The sequence below is a fragment of the Mastigoproctus giganteus genome, chromosome 6, assembly GCF_048544385.1.
Source record: "Mastigoproctus giganteus isolate SK-2022 chromosome 6, ASM4854438v1, whole genome shotgun sequence".
Lineage (NCBI taxonomy): Eukaryota > Metazoa > Arthropoda > Arachnida > Uropygi > Thelyphonidae > Mastigoproctus > Mastigoproctus giganteus.
The window spans coordinates 175,847,954-175,869,414 of record NC_143580.1 but is presented as its reverse complement, the minus strand read 5'-3'; the positions used below and the strand labels follow the sequence as shown (position 1 = coordinate 175,869,414).

The 21,461-nt window shown below is 34.1% G+C and overlaps 1 protein-coding gene across 1 annotated transcript in view; it reads left to right on the top strand.

Moving 5' to 3' along the window:
• LOC150084767 (protein jagged-1-like) overlaps positions 1 to 21,461 on the top strand; it is a 212,324-nt gene that overhangs the window by 136,405 nt on the left and 54,458 nt on the right. Inside the window, exons 9-14 of the mRNA XM_090376349.1 lie at positions 5,266 to 5,600; positions 9,180 to 9,330; positions 9,484 to 9,645; positions 11,127 to 11,240; positions 13,467 to 13,580; positions 20,347 to 20,460. Of these exons, the coding sequence (XP_090232475.1) occupies positions 5,266 to 5,600; positions 9,180 to 9,330; positions 9,484 to 9,645; positions 11,127 to 11,240; positions 13,467 to 13,580; positions 20,347 to 20,460 (990 nt within the window). The remainder of the gene's footprint in view (positions 1 to 5,265; positions 5,601 to 9,179; positions 9,331 to 9,483; positions 9,646 to 11,126; positions 11,241 to 13,466; positions 13,581 to 20,346; positions 20,461 to 21,461) is intronic.

The window sequence follows — 21,461 nt, the reverse complement described above, 5'->3', positions numbered from 1 at the left end:
TGTTAGTTTTTAGATTGCACGGTGAGTTTTGCTACCTGCACGATTTTTGTTTACGAAGCTTCAAAAATAGAAATGAAGAGCAGATTTTGAAAATTTATTTATGTTTTTTACATGATTGAACATTTCATTGAAGGAGAAATACATTAGCATTAGTAGAGGCATATGGTGCAAGAAAGCAAGCTTATGCAGCATCAGCCAAAAAAAAAAAAAAAAAACCCTTTTCCACTTCACCCCTCCGTTCGTTCGAAATACCTGTCCAGCTGAGCCTTAAATTTATTTAGGCTATCAACTTCCACAACAAGGGATGGAAGTCTGTTCCACCAACCAACTACCCGCTGGCTAAAGGCAAATTTCCACACATCTATCCTACATCTGTCTTTCCTCAATTTGAAATTATGCCCTCTTAGGTGATTATTCTGAGCAAGAGGCAGTATCCCATCAGCATTGAGCATACTCAAACCATTCAAGGCTTTGTACACCTCGATCAGATCACCTCGCCGGTGCCTAGTCTCCAGACACTGTAATTTGCAAAACTTAAGCCTTTCTTCATAAGAGCAACCCTTCGTTCCGTTCACTAACCTTGTTGCCCTTCTCTGTACTCGTTCCAGCAGCTCTACATCCTTCTTGAAATGAGGCCTCCAGACCTGTATACAGTACGCAAGGTGCGGCATGACCATTGCCTTATACAAGGGAATAATCACCTCCCTATCCCTGCTAGAAAAATTCCTGTATATCATTGATAAGACACCATGAGCTACTCACTGCAGCCCGTCTACACTGCTCAGAGAACTTCATATCTGCCTGCACAATTAACCCCAGGTCCTTTTCATTCTCTACCACTGTCAGTGTAGTACCACAGAGTTGAGACGTTGCTCTGGGGTTGCTGTTTCCCATATGTAGTACTTTACATTTGTCAATGTTAAACTTCATTTGCCACCTCTCAGCCCATCTGCTCAACCTTTCCAGATCCTGTTGCAGCAGCATAGTGTCAGTAGTGTTCTTGACAACCCTGCCAACCTTTGTATCGTCTGCAAACTTGGACATTAAGCTTGATATACCATCACCAATATTATTTATAAATACAGAAAACAACAATGGACCCAGCACTGAACCCTGAGGGACTCCACTAATAACATTAGTCCACGATGAGCAGTGTCCATTAATTACCACTCTTTGTCTTCTGCCACTCAACCATCCCTTTATCCATAGCAACAATTTGCCACCAATGCCACACTGCTCCAATTTGTGCAGCAGTCTTCCATGTGCAACAGTATCAAAAGCCTTTCTAAGATCCAAATATATAATATCAGAGTTATTCCCTCCATCCAATTCTTTTGTGACTACATCATAGTATCCAATCAAATTGGTCAGGCAAGACCTTCCCTTAACAAAACAATGCTGTGTCTGAGCTATAATTGAATTCTTGTCAAGATGATCCTGTAGTGCTACTTTAACCAGTGCTTCCATTAATTTTCCTGGAACAGAAGTTAAACACACAGGTCTATAATTACTTGTGTCAGCGTTTGATCCTCCTTTGTGAATTGGGGTTACATTTGCACATCTCCAGTCTGTGGGCACCTCCCCTGAGTCCAAGGAAGCTCTCATAATTATGGCTAACGGATTGCTTACTTCCTTTGCTGCCTCCTTTAATACAACTGGATAGATCCCATCCACCCCAGGTGCCTTTCTTGTATTTATCTTCAACAATTTCTCCTCCACTTTACTCTCAATTATTACAAGATCATCTAGCTCATTGCCTGTGTTTACTTCATCTATGGCATTCCCCTTCCTGAATAACTCCTCATGTGTGAATGTAGATGCAAAATATTCATATAGTTTGTTAGCTACCTGAGCAGGATCATGAACAGCTGAACCATCGATATCAAGTGGACCAATCTGATTCATCCCCTTCCTTCTAGAGTTTACATAAGTAAAGAACTCCTTGCTGTTATTCTTTGCATCCCTTGCCAAAGATTTCTCGTAATCTGCCTTCGCCTGCCTAACCTCCTTTGTAACTTCGTTACAGATCAACTTATATCTATCATAGGCTTCTGTGTCACATGTTAATTTACATGTATCCCATGCATTTTTCTTCTCTGCCATATGTCTCATTAGTTCATCTGATATCCATTTAGGCCTGAACCTTGAACAATATTTCTTAGTTGGTATGTAAAGCCTAGTAGCTTCCAAGATAAGTTCTTTGAATGCTTCCCATTTTGAGTTTGCTGTTGGTAACATCATCAGTTGGTCCCACTGTATAGAATTTAAATACTGTCTCAGACCATCATAGTCGCCTTTACGAAAACAATAACCCTTCCCTTTACACCTGATGGTAGTTACCTCTTTGAGTAAATCCCACTTCAGCACACTGTGATCACTGCCACCTAGTGGTTCCTGTATCTGCAGATTCTTAATGCATGAAGAATCACTACTGATAATCAAATCAAGAATATTGCTCCCTCTAGTTGCCTCCCAAACATGCTGATTTAGAAAGCAATCATCCAATAAATCCACAAAAGCCTTGCTAGTGTGTGAGTGACCAACCCACAAATTCCAGTCAATATCTGGGAAATTAAAATCCCCCATTATAAGACTCTCTGATGTACTGGCCCACTCTATTTCCCCGTACAGTTTCTTATTATACTCATCAGAGTCATTAGGCCTATAGCACAGCACACTCCTACTCTCAATTTTGATCTCCCAATGCTTATGTCACACCAAAGTGACTCGACACTGCACTGTCCAGCGATGTCGACTGGCTTCACTTCCTTGGATTTTATGTGTTTTTTAACTAATAGCATAACCCCTCCTCCCTTCCTATCCTGTCTATCCTTTCTATAGACGTTGTACTCCCCAAATTCCAGTTCTGCATTCCTTATATCTGAGTGACACCACGTCTCTGATATCCCAACAATATCTGCCTTTGATGCTTTGAGCAATACCTCAAATTCATCAAATTTATTTACTAAACTCCTAGCATTGGTATACACGCAAGTATACATGCACCTGTTCTTTTTCTTAGCTACCCTAACACAACCCATGCGTTTACTTATACCCAATGACTCCCAGCAGTCTCTGAAATATCCTGCATCTTATTTTCCAGGCTGCTGCTCATTCCAATAGAAGCAGTGTAAGAATCACTTTCACCGCTGCCAGTGGCTACTGTTAATCTATTAGTCCTTGTATCCCTCCAATCTAGCAGTTTTCCGACCCACCTAACACTACCTCGATAGCATCAGCAAACATTCTTGCACCCTTTCTATTTAAGTGTATCCCATCCCTGTAGAAGCAGTCTCTCCTTTCATCATAATAACATAGAATCCCACAGAATTCCAGCTCTCAGTATTATTGCAAATGCAATAAGATTGAGTTTACTACCTGTTTATAATTAATTTGCACTAACAGAAAAGCCCAATAAACCGGAAAGTGCAAATTGTTTTTATTGTTTTATGGTCGTGACCTCCTGAAATGTGCTTTATAAAAATATCACAAAGGCATTCAAAACTGATTCTTATAACCAAACATAGCAATAAACGGTGGTGTGTTTGTCCGGTTATTTTTGAAACAATTTCCTCACTCGGGAACTGTCTTCATCAGTTAACCCATGTTAGCTGTTCATACCGAATATTTTTCTGGTTCATGCAACGTAAAGTGTTTTAATCTGTAAGCATTGCTTTTGCTGATTTAATATTTTTTGTCTATATAAAGTGTGCATTTAATTAGTGCCTAAAATGAAGAAAGCTACAACAAAAAAAATTTTAAATTTAGAGGAAAAATTAAAAATCGTGAAGGAGTTAGAAAATGGTGAAAAGGTTGTGAAATTGGCCAAGAAATACAGCATAAATGAATCTAGCATTCGATGAATTAAGGCAAATGTGCTGAGAAAATTAAAAGTTCAGTTATCTGTTCTACATCATTGGCTGCAAAAAGCACTATAAAAGTGAGAAATCCGTTAATAGAGAAAACTGAAAAATTACTTCCTTACTGGGTAGAAGATCTTAATCAAAAAAGAATGCCTCTTAGTTCAGATATTATTCATGTCAAAGCTTTGCAAATTTTTAATCGCTTACAAGAAGAAGAAGCCAGTCCATCCAATGCAGATGCCTTTCAGGCCAGTAAGGGTTGATTTGAAAATTTTAAAAAAATGTCAGTCTTCACAAACTAAAATTAATGGGTGAAACAGCCAGTGAAGATATGGAAGCTGCTTCTTTGTATCTGAAAACTTTCATGATGTTATTGTGACCGAGGGTTATCTAGCAAGTCAAGTGTTTAATGCTGATGAGACTGGCTTATTTTGGAAGCATATGCCAAGTGGAACATTCATTTCAAAACAGGAGAAAACCGCCCCAGGTTTCAAAGCTGCGAAAGATAGGTTAACACTTTTGTTATGTGGCAATGCAGAGGGTGACTTTAAGTGTAAACCGCTGCTAATTTATACGTCAGAAAATCCTCGTGCTTTTAAAGGAATATCAAAAAGCTTCTTACCAGTTCATTGGAAATCAAGCAAAAAAAGCCTGGATGACAGCTAAAATTTTTGAGGACTGGTTTTTAAATTGTTTTTGCATCGAAACAAAAAGATATTGCCTGAAGAAGAACATAGCATTCAGATTCTTGCTCATTCTTGATAATGCGCCCAGTCATCCTGCACATTTGTCTGATCTGCACATGAGACATATGATGGAAGAAAGCTTGCTTTCTTGCATCATATGCCTCTGCTAATGCTAATTACTTAGTTTATTAATTAAGGTTGAACTATCCTAGAGGTGTTCAGGATTGTGGCTTTCTGGATTTCCACATAATTGTTCTCTAGAAGGTCTATTGTTGCTAGCTTCTGCTGATAGAAAAGCCAGAACTAGCTCATAATGGGAGGGTGGAGGATATGCAGGTAAAGAGGGCTAAACCAAAAAATCTTTGAAGTATATACATACAGTTTTTAGAGAACCATGCCAAACATCCTTACCTGTTTTCACAGGTTATACATGGTTGACTTCAGATAGAGAGAAAACTTCGAACTCATTTCGACTCTACTGTTGGCAGAGTCAGGGAAGTCTGGGAATAAATTGAGTGAAAATTAAAAAATAATCAAAATTCTATATCAGTAACTAATTTTTCAATAACCATTAATTTGAATATTGCACTTTTTTGTATGAACTGTTGCAATTTTTTTGTATGTTACATGAAACACAGAAGGAATTGTGTTTCATGTAACATGTGAAACATTTTAAGTATAGTATATACTTAATTTTTTTTTCTTTCTTCTTTTAGATGCCGATGAATGTCAAGGTAGTCCTTGTGTCAATGCTCTCGCTTGTCATAATATGATTGGTGACTATGTTTGTGACTGCCAGAATGGTTGGACAGGAAAGAATTGCAGTCACAATATCAATGACTGTGTTGGTCAGTGCCAGAATGGTGCTACATGTATAGATCTTGTTAATGACTATCACTGTGCTTGTATGCCAGGATTTACAGGTCGAGAATGCCAAACAAATATAAATGAATGTGCTAGTAATCCATGTTTAAATAGTGGTGAATGTGTTGACCTGGTAGCTAGTTACCGCTGTATCTGCCCTGTTGGCTATAAGGGATTGCGTTGTGAGGTAGGCAGTCTGTTGATCTGCATATTTGTAATTAAAGTTTATTTTATAATTTTAAGTTAATGACTATCAGAACACCTTGCTTTTGTTAAGTAGAGAAAGCAAAGTGTTTTGTGGGGATTATAATCGATAGATTTATTTTTTTTTAGAATTTGTATAAAACGCCTGTGTATATTACGAATATTAGTATATGTATATTACAAATTCATAAAATTCTTCCTTTCCGAATGTATGTGATTAGTGTTGAGACTGTTATTTGGCATATTTTGAATTCCAATGGCCAGGTTAGGTTGTTTTGAATTAGTATCAGATAGAAACTAATTTAAACATTTTTACCTGGCTATTTCAATCTTTATCATGTGGTATTTTGTGTGGAGCAATCAATGAATTTCTGTTGTTTTCCAGCAAAGCACAATCCTTCAATACAAGTCTTTTGTTGAATATTTGTGCCTGTTCTCTTATCTTTTTTATAATTGTTTCACAAACTTGTATCAGTATAACTTGCACATTCTTCTGTACAGTGCTATTTTTGCATGTAGTGGCACTTTTCACAACTATTTGTTTGTTTCATAACTTTTCACTTTGCTTATTGTGGATTCCAGTTCTGTATACAGAGGTTTCTGTGTACAGATTTTCAAAATTATGCAGTTTAATTATAACCACATTGTATATGAGTTGGCAAAATTTTTAGTTGTTTTCTAAGAGCAAACTAAATTTTTTACAAAATTTATCAATTTCATGTTGGAAAGCAGTCAGTATGGCTTGTCTTGGTCTTGCATTTTTGGTCTTGCATAAACAGTTACACTGTTTATTTAAAAAAATAAACAGTGTAACTTCCTAAGAAATATGTTGCTATTTATTTTAAAGTATGTCTTTACTCAGTCTTCTGTTTCAGAGATTGTCTCTTCATTGGTAAGTAACTAAGCACCATCATTAGACCCGACAACCTGGTGATGAAATATTCTCACAATACAGAATAGAGACAAATTTTAGCAAAAGTCTATTTCCAAACTCAGATTTAGAGAAAAAATGTCAGGAATTGGAAAGCTCTAAAATATTACTGTATGTAAAATTGGCAAAAGTATATGATTGTGTATATAATTGCGTATGTAGTTAAGAGTAAACTAAGTTTTCTGCAAAATTCTTCAATCTCATATTGTGATAAAATGTTACTATGGGGGGAGACAAAGGGTTAGGGGGGCCTAGATGGTTAGTGTGGATGATTATTAAAAATATATGGGGAATCCATTTGTGAATCTTGGAGGGGGAGGGTTACAAATGGACTTCCAAGAGATTCATTTATTTGGGGCAGAATTTGCAGTTTTGTAGTTTTATCCACTATGAAAAGAATAAATTTTCAAATGAATGCATATGTAATGGCATGAATTACAGATAAATAGTAACATACTTCTTCTTAGGAAACAGTGCCATTTATTTGAAGTAAAGGACTGAGACAATTCATAGTGTAAGGTCTTACACATGGGAAATAGCAACCTCAAAATAACTTATACATTCAATGGGATTGAAATAAAAATAGCAGCGGTTGGATGTACAGTTCTCTGAACAGTGTAAATAACAAGCAATGAAGACCCATAGTGTATTATTGTTTTTTTTTTTTTTTTACATTTGCTTATAGAGATAGGGATGTCATAACCCCATATAAGGCAATCGTAAGACTGCACTTCGAATACAGTGTTCGAGCACAAAGACTACACCTAAAGAAAGATATATGCTTCTTGAAAGGATCCAAAGATGGGAAACTTACCATCACAGGTATGCCCATATGAGGAAAGAGTTCAGATATGTGGGTTCTGCAGTCCACATATCTGAACTCTTTTGGTAACTAGTCATCTTAGAGGGGGACCCTCATTAGGTTAGACAATGCCCTGAAGGGAGAAAGTAAAATGAATGAGGGCAAAATTTTCACTGTTAAGTGATTCCCAAACTAGGGACCATAAACTCAAAATATGAGAGAAGTATAGCCAACAAGTTGTTGATTACTGGAATAAATTGCCCCCCCCCCCCCCCATGACTGGTTGAGGCTGACAGCTCAGGGAGATTCAAAGATAAATTAGATACCTATGTGGGTATGGAGTCAAATAGGTGATTTATTTTACTTTTTTATTTATTTATTTATTTTATTATTATTTTTTTTTGCATCATTTGGCCAATACTATTAATGATAATTAAATGCATTAATTCAGTTATAATAATTTAAGTACAATGTTTTAATTTGCATGTAAAAGGTGTGGCAGTCAAGTTCACAGACTAGTGCTGCTTCAATTACATTCAATGAGTTTGAAAATAAATGGTAGTGGTTTGTAGTTCGACTTCATCCAACAAATGGTGGGACAGAGACTGCCCAGTAGGCTGACAAGTTGCAAGTAACAACCAGTTTTGTTAGTAGTGTTAATATTCCATGCCATGAATTTGCAGTGCAGCAACAAACGAATATCAAATTTTGCTTTAAAATGGGAAAATCTGCAGCAGAAATGTATGAAATTTATAAACTGTTTATGGATATGAGAGAGAGAGAGTGTGTCAATGCTGCATTCTATGTATAGGTGCTTCAAAGACTATTGAAGGGCATTTCCTGGGTGAAGCCACAATTTTGAGAGAAAGGTGGCTGTTTCTTGTTGCATGACAGTGCCCCTACTCATTCTGCACTTGTGAAGACATTTCTGATGAAAATATGGCATTGTACAGATCAACCATCATTCACCCTACTCTCCCAGGTAGCACCAGCAGACTCCATCTTTCCCAAGGTGAAAACTGCTCTAAAAGGAAAGATATTTCAGGAAATTAGGTCATAAAACATAACCACCAAATTGTCCATCATCTCTTTGGACATCTTTGCTGACTCTTTTCAGAAACTTTTAGAATGTTGTAATAAGTGCATTCACAATCAGGTGATGATTATAATCGGGTCTGGGAACTTTATTGCCATACTTCATATATTATGATTATGGCATTTATTTTTTCCATGGATATAAAATGTTTTATTAGTCATAATTAATTTCAGTTTAATATACAGTTTAATTACAATTTTTAAATTAATATTTTATTAATTAATGTTTAATTATGCATTGTTTGTGTATTAATAATTACTGTGTTCATAATTAACAAAGCACTTGTAAATTAAATTTTTAAAAAGGTAAATTTTGATGCCATAAGCAAAAGATTAAATACGTGTTGAGACTCTCACCTCTACTTCCATATGAATTAATAAGACATGCTAAATTTTGAGAAATATGGTAAACACAAACCACAAGTAAACTGCTGAGATAATAATGCATTGCACTTACCAAACTTTTCTGATGTTGACATACTATGTACATGCCAAAAATAATTTGACGCCTAACCCAGAATTTTGTAATTATTTTTAAGTTGATAACCTGTAAACAAGGGGAGGGAGGGAGAGAGAGAGAGAGAGAGAGAGAGAGAGAGAGAGAGAGAGAGAGAGAGATCTGTACTAATATAACATTTGCTCTATATAGTATTATACAATAGTTTGTAATACTGTGTACATTATGATTTATATGTTAAAAATCATTGCAAATATTTGTTTCTTCTTGCTTTTAGATTGATGATGACTTATGTAATCCTAATCCATGTGAAAATGGAGCACTTTGTTTCAACATGCAGCGTGATTATTACTGTCATTGTCCAGAGAAGTTTCAGGGTAAAAATTGCTCTGTACCTCGACCACCATGCACTTCTCCTTCTTGTGAAAGTAAGCAATGGATATCTAGAACCTTGTGACTACTCGTCAATTTCACATCTGATTATAAATTTCTTATTTTACATCCAATATTTTTTGAATTAAAGAAATTTGTTAGAAAATGTAAAGAATATTTTCCTTTGTAAATGTTCTTTTTTATTATAGCAGTTGACAGCTGTACAATTCCTGTTTTTTCCAATACAACATCTGAAGTACACTTCATGGAATCTAATGTTTGTGGCAGTCATGGAAAATGTATTAGTGAAATTTCTGGTGGATTTACCTGTGTATGTGATCCAGGATATACTGGTCGTTACTGTAGAGAAAGTAAGTTGAATGTCATAGGTCTCTTTAACTCTTTAAATATTAATGATTTCAATTTTTAGTTCCTAATGAGTTTTGGATCATATATGTGGTATCTTCTAATTTTTGAACCTTTATTGCTTTATAGAAAATTAAAAAACCTTCCTATGATGAAATTTAAACTTTGTGATAAATGAAAAAAAAAAAAAAAAATATATATATATATTTACATTAAAAATCTGTCCTTACCAATGGAATCTTATAATAAGCCAGTGGCTTTTATATATGAACCAGATTTCTCCTTGTTTATAGAATTGGGTGTGAAGGGTGGCTAGTTCAGAATTCCCTGAGAGGCAAGGTATGGTGTGTAGTACACTCCCAGCCTTCTCTCATTAATGCTAAGCACATCCCAAGGTCTTCCTGCCATGGTCATGCTAACACCCCACCTCTGCTTGCTCTGGTTAACTGCCTCAAGGGTAACAGGCTGTGCTCTTACTTTCTTCTCAGTAAAAGCCAGTTTTATTAAAACTAGAACATCGGGCTATGTTTTTGTTCTCTTTAAGCACAGCAAAACTATGAATCTTATGTTGAATTTTTATTTGTTTTTTTCTGAGAGTGAGTGGTTACTTCTGAACTTTTATTTTATTACAAATTAAAATATTGTAGCTTTCTTTTTATTTTTCACTTTTCTCTCTCTCTAAATTAATTTGAGTTTTTAAAATTCATAATGAATTCTATATGCTATGTTCGTTATTATCATATTTTATTCTTGATGCTTTTCTTGGTAATAAATTACTAAGAAATAATTAAATATATTAAGTACTTAATTATTTAATCTTAATTAGGTCTTTTACTGTTTTTACAGTTCAATAACCATATGATAAAGTAAGGTACTTCTTGTTTTGTAAACCTAATTGGTGATTGACATTAGTTAAACTTATGTTTCTGACTTATTGCTGGTATTTTATAGTAGATCTTGCACTTGCTGAATTCACTTCTTACAAAGTGCATCAACACATCACTGCAAATTTTTTTTCATTAGTTTTATTTGTAAATGTTTAATAAACTCAGATGGATGGGAACTTACAATTCATTTCTATTGTGAATTCATAGTCATTATGTTAATAAATAATTTTAAGTTTAAAAGGATTGGTCCTAAACTTTGATTAATTAATAGTAATTCATTTAATCATTGAAAGTTTATACAATTATAAGTAGTTCCAGATATAGAAAAAAAAAAACTTACTAGCACTTGAAGGTGACTAGATACTAACTCAAAGGCTGACCTAATATCTTTCACATTTCTTTCCATAGCAGTGCCTACTAAATTTTTTGATCAGTTAAGATATTAATTTAATTCAATAAATATTAATAATTGAAGTGAAAATTAGTTTAATCCTGCTACTCTAAATTATTTTTTAATTTATTCTTTGAAAAATAATATGATATGTTTCAAACAAATTACTCTTCTTTGTACTATATTGAAAATATTGATTTATTTTCAGATATTAATGATTGTGCATCAGTTCCCTGCAAAAATGGAGGAACATGTTTAGATGGAGTTAATTCATTTCAATGCCTATGTAGAGAAGGGTGGGAAGGAGCTTTATGTAACATTAGTATGTATTTTATCAGTGTCTCTAACTTAAAATTTTTTAAACCAGGGAACAAATTACTTAACATTTTGATAGATCTAAACTATTCAGTTTGCATATTGATTGTCATGTAAAATCCTTAAACTTGGACTTTTTATTGTTTTTTTTTATAGATAAGGGTGTTATGATACTTCTGTTATTTTGAGTTTTGAAACATTTTTAATATGCTACAATAATTAAAATATTGTTTCATTAATATTTAAAAATAACAATTCTGATTTCTTAACATTATCAATTTTAGCCAGAAGCTAAAATTAATGATATTACTATTCATGTGGAAACTAAATGGCATTGATTGCACATGAACTGACAATTTGTTGGATAAACGTATGCTGAAAAAATGTGACAAGTTAGGTCAGAAACATAGGATATAGTTGTTTCTGAAGTTCTGTGCAGGCATGATAGGGAACTATCTACACAGCCTTGTGAATTAACTCAAGAAGACTTTGGACTCTACAAATCTTCTTTGGGGGGGGGTTATTATGGTTCATCCTTGTATGCAGAAGGAACTTGTTTTGTACAGATGGAAAACATTTGAACAAAGATAGTGCAAGAGCCTTTGCCAAAGAGTAATATATATGCATTTGTCTGATTTGGGCAAAGTAGTGTTTGCACACATCTCAAGAGTTCTTGTATGAGGCCTCAAACACCAAAGGGTCTTCTAATATTAGAAAGAGGAGAACAATGTTTTTAAGTGAAAGAGAAACTAATGCCAAGCCAGCAAGTTTCAAAAGATGTGCCAGGGTAGTAAACAGTACAAGAACACTAAACTGTATCTATAGTAATGTCAGGAGGGTTTGCAATAAAATGGCTGTTTCTGGTGATATTACATTTCTGTTTGATAGTGACCTTTAGAACTGTCAGATTTATTAGTTGCTGAAACTTTCTTGGGTGTGTAATTTTGGATGATCCCACAGATTTTTGTTAGGATTGATATCTGGAAAACGTGTGGACCATGGCAGATGCTGCTTGTTGCTGGAATGCTCTGCACTCTAGTAGTAAGTAGCATCTACATTTTAATTCATGAACTGTGGCATTATTGTCTAGGTATAGTGTGTCAGCAATATGGAATGAACCTGGTCCACAGGAAAGTTCAGATATACTCTCCATGGTGATAGATCCCCCAGAATAATGACTCATGCAACAAAAACAGTCTACCCATGAGAGCAGCAGCAGCAGCAACTTGCATAAAGCAGCATTTCCCAACCTTCTATTATTTGAGACATACCTAGAATTAAAAGATGCTATGCCATTGAAGAGTGACTGCCATTGAACTTTATAGTTTTTTCTAATCTTGATGGACACTGATTGGAATATTTGGCATAAATGATAGGTTTCTTTCAGTTCAGTTGAGATCAGTTGATGCATCTATGATTCAACTGACCACGTTTTATCATATTTTTAGTACTCCAGTGACCATTGCTGCTGTTCCTAATGCTATCTGCTCTTACACACATGAGGCTTGCATATTGCTGTATACAGCCATTGTCCTTACTCCGTACATGCTGTGCAGGTGGAAATGGGTTCCTGTTATCTGATATTAAAGGTTTTGGTGATTGTCAGCAACACTGCCTTCTGATTGTATATTAGACGACAAAATGCACAAGGCATAATTTCTTATAGGTTTAGGTAATTAACTATATAATACCGGTGTAAATACACTATAGTTTATTCATAAATTTGAACTACTTATGTAGTGTAAAGGCATTGTTTTAATTATATCTCATATTGGGGGTTCTTTCACAACGAGATAGCTGGTATTGCACTACTTCAAATAAATAATGCTTCTCTAGTAGAGAAGACTACTATTATTTATTATCAGTGGATACCACCACCCAGACGATCGTTTCGAAGCTAGTTGGCTTCATCATCAATGACTGGGTAAATCAGACTATATAATATTGGTAAACACCAATATTATATAGTCTGATTGTTATGTGCATGGTGGCCACAGAGCTGCTTCTTGTTGCAGAAGTTTTAATATGAATAGTTTTATGGGAAAAAATTGGTTATGCATTCTAAGATTGAAAATTTGGTGTCATGCAGATTTGGTACCATACCATGTGGAATTCTCTATTTGTTTGCCAACTGGGTTTTCAATATTTACAATATTTGTACAGTGTTTCTTTAATGTATGCTTTATGTTCTTCAATTTCTTACATTGTATTTCTCTCTCCTTTTTTCTTCCAGATAAGAATGAATGTGATCCAAATCCTTGTCGCAATAATGGGACATGTATTGATGCTGTTGCTGATTTCATTTGTGAGTGTAAATATGGGTGGAAAGGAAAAACCTGCAGCCTTCGTAAGTGTTTAGCATTTTTTCCCAAAGCATATATAGTAATGACACATTAATATGTAAGACAGAGAAAAATAATTATAATTGTGCTTAAGGTAAATTGAGTGTGGAGCAGAAAGGTCATCACTCTACTGTAAATGTCATTTATTTTCTATTCATTGTATTTTAAATACAGTGCTAATAGAGAGTACATGATGTTTACAGAATATAGCAAAAGAAAAACGATTATATAAAATTAAGAGTACACAAAGAATGGAAATGCAGGTAGACTTCGATTTATGCTGTACTGAATTATGTCATTTTGTTCTTTTTAATTTAACATTTAAAATTAAAAATTTGCAAATTAAAAACTTTTTCTTTCTTCTTTGCTCTTATCATGAAGTAGTGTAAGCCAAAAATCTGAACAACATGGCCTTGCTTTTTTGATGACATGCCTATTCATCCTGTTTAATAACACCAAAGACCTGAATGACAACATAAAAGTTGTTTTCATACCAGCAAACATGATCCTGTTTTGTAACTGATAGACTAAGGGGTGATATGACATTCAAATCTGGTGAATCATGTGAATATCTGTGGTGGATCATATGACAACTTATCACGAAAGCAGGTGATAAAAACCAGCCATCAGTTTGGGAGTTTGGAGGATTACAATATTAAGAGATCCACAGACAACATTTCAGCAGCATGAGAGAAAGTCACTTGAGCTTCAATGAATGGTGTGTAGTGGATATATGGCTGGAGTGCATTCACGGTGATCAGGAGGAAATTACGTCTCCAAAATTCAGTTGCAGTTGTGGAATTGCACTGTAGTGAGCTGACCTAATGATGTGATTCAGTTTGAGTAAAAAAGGGTAGGAGTGCAAAAGAAAGAAATACAGCCAGTATTGCAAGTAAAACAACTCATGACAAAAAAAAAAAAAAAAAATGATCAAAGCTTGATTTGTTCAAGAAAGGATGGCCATTCATATTTAAGATGACCCAAACATGAAACAGACGTAACAGCAACGACCCTTCATGCATTAAGAATCTCTAGATAAAGGAACCATTAGGCAGCAGAGATCATAGTGTATTGATGTAGAATTTACTTAAAGAGACAGTATTTAAATTCTTGTCAGCAGGACCAACTGATGGATGTTACTGACTGCAAATGCTAAATGGGAAGCATTAAGTAGAAGCTACTAAAATAGCTAGTAGAAGTTGGTAGAGGCTACTAAAAGCTATTAAGCTTTTTGTACCAACAAAGAGACTGTTCAAGGTTTAAATGGATATCAAATGAAATGATGTGACTAGTGACAGAGAAGAAAAATGTGTGGAATAAAAGGGGGGTTGGCAAGTCAAGGCAGATTGTGAGAAGTCTTTGGCTAAGAATGGAAAGAAAATTAGCAAAGAATTCTTTGCTTATGTTAACTGTAGAAGAAAAGGGATATTTCACATTGACCCATGAGATACAAATGGCATAACCATTGATAATCCTGTATATATTTCTGACAAAATAAATAAAATATAGGTGTAAAATATTTTTTTGTATTTACATTAATTCATGAAGAAGTTTTTAGGGATGGAAATACCAGAAGTATACCAAGATATAGCTGAGAGCTAAATAATTTTGTGATAATTGAGAAGAAAGTGGAAAAAGAAATTTTTGAAGCCAAAAAAGTAAATAAAGCACCTGGGCTTGGTGGAATCTATACAGTTATATTAACAGATGCAGAAAACCTTTTGTCATAATTATGAATGCATCCTTGAATTCAGGGTCCCCATAGATTGAATATGTGTAGATGTCTCTCCAATTTGCAAAGAGGAGCAAACTGAGTAAATTACAGATCTGTAAGCTTGATTTCTGTTCCTGGGAAAATGAGTCAATAGTTAAAGAAGTATTGCAGGATCATCTTGACAGGAATGTGGTTATACAGAAATCACAGCATGAATTTGTTAAGATATCTTCTCTAACCAATCTAATTATTTACTATGACACGGTAACAAAGGAACTGGATGCAGAAAAATAATTTGATGTCATATACATAGACTTCGGTAATGCTTTTGACTGTTCACATGAAAGACTACCCTTGTGCCACTGGGAACAAGTTGCTATTATGAATAAAGGAATGAATGGGCAGCAGAAGACAAGAGGATGGTTATAAATAAATTGACACTGCTTGTCTTGGACTAATGTTATTAGCAGAGTTCTTCAGGGTTCAGTGTTGGACTCCATTAGTGTTTTCAGTATTTATTAGTGATATTGCTGGAAGCATATTGTCAAAGTTTGCAAATGATCTGATATTTCACGTTGAACCATGAGATACAAATGGCATAACCATTGATAATCCTGTATATTTCACATTGACCCACGAGCAAGAATCAAGATGTACCACTGCAACTAGGCCCAAAATAATTGGAAATATGCTGAGAAGTGGCAATTGAGGTTTAACATTGATAAATTCTAGTTGCTGGAGATGGTAACAGTAATCCTGGAACAATATACCAACTGTATGGTGCCACACTTATGGTGGAATATGAAGGAAACCTGGGGTAATTGTACAGTCTGATATGAAGTTCTCTGAGAAGTGCAGACAGGCTGTTAAGACAGCTCATGGGGGTTTTGTCACATATACAGGAATTTTGTCAGCAGGGACAAGGAGGTAATGGAAGCTCCATTTTAAGAATGATGCAGATTTGTTAGAATGAGTGCAGAGAAGAGCAATCATATTAGTAAAGGACACAAAATGATACTCTTACCATAAAACTTCAGTTCTGCAAATTGCCATGCTCGGAAACTAGGCACCTGCAAAACCGGATCAATGTGTTTAAGGCTTTAAATGGATTGAGTAAACTAAATTATTCTGATAGTACCTTTTCTCTTACTTGAAGAACACACATAATGGGACATAAATTTAAAAAGGATGATTGTAAAATTGATGTGTGAAAATTTTCTTTTGACTAGAGGGACTGATTGTTGGAACAAACTTGTCTGGTGTTGTGGAAGGTGGGTAATTGAATAAATTTAAGGAAGAATTAGACAAATCATTAGAGGGTATCAGAAGATGAAGTGGTTTTTTTTTTTTTTTGCTGGCGCTGTATGAATTTGCTTTCTTGCATCGCTTACCACTACTGATACTAATTTCAACAAGGATTGAGAGATTTTTTGTGCTGTTTTAATGAACTATATTAAGTGGAGAAGAAGCAGCAGCAGCTACTGTTTAGAACTTGTAGGTTTCTTATCTCTGGCTTCTTAACATATGCACTGCGTCTGATGTATATAAGCTTCAAATAATACCTCAAGTGCTGTGCTGTAACACATAAGCATTATGGTACAGCACCCAATGTGCCATAAAGCATACAGGTGGTCATTCTTAAACAGTCAATATATCAGCAGTGTAAAGGCAAAGGAAACGAACTGCTTGATTCTGTTGGCACACTGATTTAACTCTGGGATATTAACATCAATGATTTTTTTTTTTTTTAAAGCTTGATGCATTTTTTTTTTTTTTTTTTTTTTTTTTTGCTGGTGTTGAGGCATAGTTCATATGCATGGAATAAACTTTTAATAAAATTTTAAATTTTGTTCTGATTTGCAACTCTGCCCAAAAGTAAGTGTTCTCTTTTATCTATGAATTCCAGAGTTTTACTTTTCAATCATTATTTATGAATTTTTCAGATTGCTGTTATTTCTCAACATTCTGAAAATTACGGCATGTTGAATGCACTCTCTCAAATAATGGTGATAGTGAATGTGCTAATTTGTGAATAATTTGGCTTGACTAATATGGTATTTAAATTATAGTTTATATATACACTGTGCATGTGTGGTGTGCACATCTCACTTTATAACATAAAGTGAGATGTACAGGATGTTTTATGATGCAATTTTGAATTAAAAAGAGCACATAAACATGGGTTCAATTTCAAATGATTACAGAGCTGTTGGCTGTTTGAACCTTGGGGATTGAAAAAAGAAAAAAAAAAAGAAAAAAAAAAGTGATATAAAAATATATATAAAAATAGACACTTAAAACATAACTGATAAGTGTTTATTTATTTATTTTTATTTAGGGAAGTTACAGATGTGTGTATGGTTCCAGTAGAATCCCAAAAATAGCACCTTCAATGCATTTCACTGCCTGAGTGTGAATTGCATGTGCTGCTTACCTAAACTCACCATGGCTGTCTTTTGTGTGGGCTGCAGCATTCATTATGCAATCAAGTAATGCATCTCTTGTCCACACACTTTGGTATGGTATACATGATCTTTCAATTCATTGTAATTTGAAAATTACTCTCAAAAATTAATAGACCAATCAACTGATCATAGAAGATTTTATACTACACACTAACACTTAATTAGTGTTGAAAATTACTCTCTACAGTGGAATGGTGATTCATTTCCAGCCAACTAAACATGGTTTTGTGTGTGTGTGTTGTTGGGACAGTCTCAGGCAAATTGAGCTTCATCACTGAATAGGATGTAATGATGCAAATGGCAGTTGTCATTCAGCCAATTACAAAATTCCAGCCATCGGGTAGAATTCCCAGGTTAGAGACATTGAACATGCTGCACTTCATAAGGATATTCTTCTTTGTGTAAAGTTCTTCATACTCTTGATTGGGAAATACTGACATGCATTAATATCCTACACATACTAGCATGAGGCTAAGCTGTATCAACTCAATGTTTTCTTTTTGACCACATCTTTTTGAATTGCACACTTATATGGGATGTGAACATTGAGAAGTGAGCTGGTATTTCACTATGTTCACTAATAACTTGTTGATTCAAACTTTTTGGATTGGGAAAGTGTCACTGGTGTTCATCGACAACAGTGTTTCCATTGCAAAATCCATAAACACACACCATATCGGCATATTCAGCACTTGTAAATGTAAAAGGCATCTTGCCAAAATGTTGATGGATTCTTCTTGCTCAGACTGTGCATATGAAGAGAGAGGGCATAAATTCAAATACAGATGTGGAAGTTTGCCTTCAGCCAATGGATGGTTTATTGTTGGAACAAACTTCCATCTGTTGTAGAAGTGGATAACTTGAATAAATTCAAGGAAGAACTAGAAAAACCTTTGGAGGGGATGGACAGATGATCTGGGATTTTTTTTTGCTTTTTCTGATGCTTTATAATCTTGTTTTCTTGTGTCATTTACCACTACTAATACCGATTACATAACTCATTTAGTTATTCAGAATCAGTCCCATATTCATATGAACTTTTTTACTCAATTGCCTCAGAAACCAGCTGTTGAAGTTATGCCATATCTTTGTGAATCATTGTGTGTGCGTGTTAAAAAAAAACAAAAACATCCCATCAATGCCATTTTAATATGTCACTCTTTGTAGGAGCACATTCCCAACGTAAATCACACTACCTGTGTAGTGATTTATACTGATTTATTACTATTAGTAGTTTATTACCAATAATATTACTCTTTAGAGTAAAATCCATAAAGGTACAAAGTGAGTATGCTACATAAACAGTGTGAATTTCAGATGGTCATAACAAAATAAAAATGCATTTTAAATAAAAATTAATTTATAAAGCTTTTAAATTTCGTTATGTGATTTACTTTTATTCCTATATCTAGGGCATCTCTTTAGACTGTTGGTCAAAATCAAAAGGAATTATTGAAATCATATCATAATCTGCACATTTAAAAAAAAATGCTTGCTTTTCAAGTTTTTATTTGATATACAGTTTAAATGATGGTAGAGGTCACTTCTCATTAGTGTCAGCAACTGAGATGCGTATAATGGCGTTTGATCATCAATGGGCAGTCCAATCATATCACAGCACGAAGTTGATTGACATTGACTTCGGGAACCTATAGCATAATGCTTCATAGCGATAAGACTCCCTAAAAAAAAACATGCAAGTGCTAATAATATTAAAAATACATTTTGAAGTCTTACTTCATAGTTATGGTGATTTTAAGAAAAAGTTGTAAGTTAGAGCTCTGTATGAAAGTGTGGAATTTTATCCAGGCATGATAAGAAGTTTATGATGTGCTTTGTAAATTAACTCCAGCCTAGAAAGACTGTGCATGTCTCATGGGGTAGATTCACATTTCTGTAAAGATCGTTTGGGAATGACTGCCTCTCACTTCTTATAAAATGAGTAAATTTATTGCTTTTACTACATGACTTCTGATAATTCCTTGCAAGATTATTTTTTAGATATTTTCAGGAATTATGAAATAATGATGTCTTTCATAATAGCTAGAAACAATGTTATGATTTTTTACATAATGATTTACTTGCTACTAAATCACCTATCATAGATTAACTTGAGGTATCTGAGATCTGTATGAGCTGGAACTATTATTTGAGTATGAGAAATGATTGTTGTATACATGGGTTCAGTGCAGCTCCCTCCTCTGCTGAAAGGGTTGATTCTAAATAAAATATGCTTCAGAATAGAAATGTTTTTCTGAGGGATCTGCAACCGTGCAATTGGCATTTTTTTTTTTTTTTTTTTTTTTTTTACAGTCTGCCGTAAATTCAGACAGTTTGAAAATATGCAAGTTTATAGGATTTTTCATTACTGGAAAGAGTACTCTCTACTTCATAGTCTCATTCTTTCTTACCATTGTTTAGAAGATAATTTCCTAAATATACTTAAAATCTCTGCCCTGTATAATGTTTTTACATTTGTAGTAATAAATACCAAACAAACAAAAAATAATAATAATATATAAATAAATGATAATAATAAATAATTTGTTTTTATTCCTTAACTACTCAAAATATTATTTATTTTTTAAATAGGAAATAGCCATTGTGATGTCAACACATGTTTAAATGGTGGTACATGTATTGATCATGGAGAAACCTTTGTTTGTCACTGCAAGGAAGGTTGGGAAGGTCATACTTGTCACATTCGTAAGTGTCTATTTGATGGTGCTTAGTGCAGTAATTATAGTATCCTTGGTCAGAGGAATGGAAAAAGTTGTTCTTTTAGTGGCATGGTGTGCATGTAATTTGAAATGGAGAACAATGGAAATCTAAGTGCCTGTGTAGATCATAATCTGGCACTAATTTCTTATAGGACTACAGATTATTCTCAAGTATTGTGGCATAGGAAGAACCATGAAAGTTCTGAGAATAACTGTAATCTTTTTAGAAATTCAAGATAAAATACACATATGCAGCTTGAAGGCCTTAGATTTTCACCATTCTCCGAAACCACTTGCACCTAATTCAATTTTAGAATACTGCATTAGGAATAAAAAAAATTATTTGTTTCTATGTTTATTTCTAGTTTTGTGTGTTATGCAATACATAACATAAAAAAAAAATTATTTCTGTTTATTAATAGCTTTTCTATATCAGTTTTCTTCATATTAGTAGACATTTCCATCAGTTATGAATAGTGTGAAGCTATCACAACTGGATCTTCTTCACTAGAAATCAGCTAAACTTTACATGCATATAATCCAAAGTAATTTTTGATAATTATTCTGGAACAGAAATGACTGAAAATAATTATTACACATTGTTTTGTCAGTACCTCACTGACTGTGGTATTTTTAGCATTATTATCTTTTTTTTCTTTCTGTAATTCCAATACTCTTTCACTCCTCTCTTAATTTTAATTTGTTTATTGTATCTCAGCTTCAAAGTGTATATTTCGAGGACAGCAGTTGCACCAAATTCATTAAAAATTCTATACAAACAAAAAAAAAAAAAAAAAAAAAACCCATTATGTTTGAAAATTTGTATGATATAATTTTCAGGAAATCCATTTTTTCCCGCCCAGTGAATTTTTTTGTTTAACTTCATTTTTTTTTTTTTTTTTTTTAAATTAGTCTTTGCATATCAGTTTTATTCAACCAAAAGAAAGCCATTCGTGTCAGAATATCCTCCATGATAGCATAAGTGGT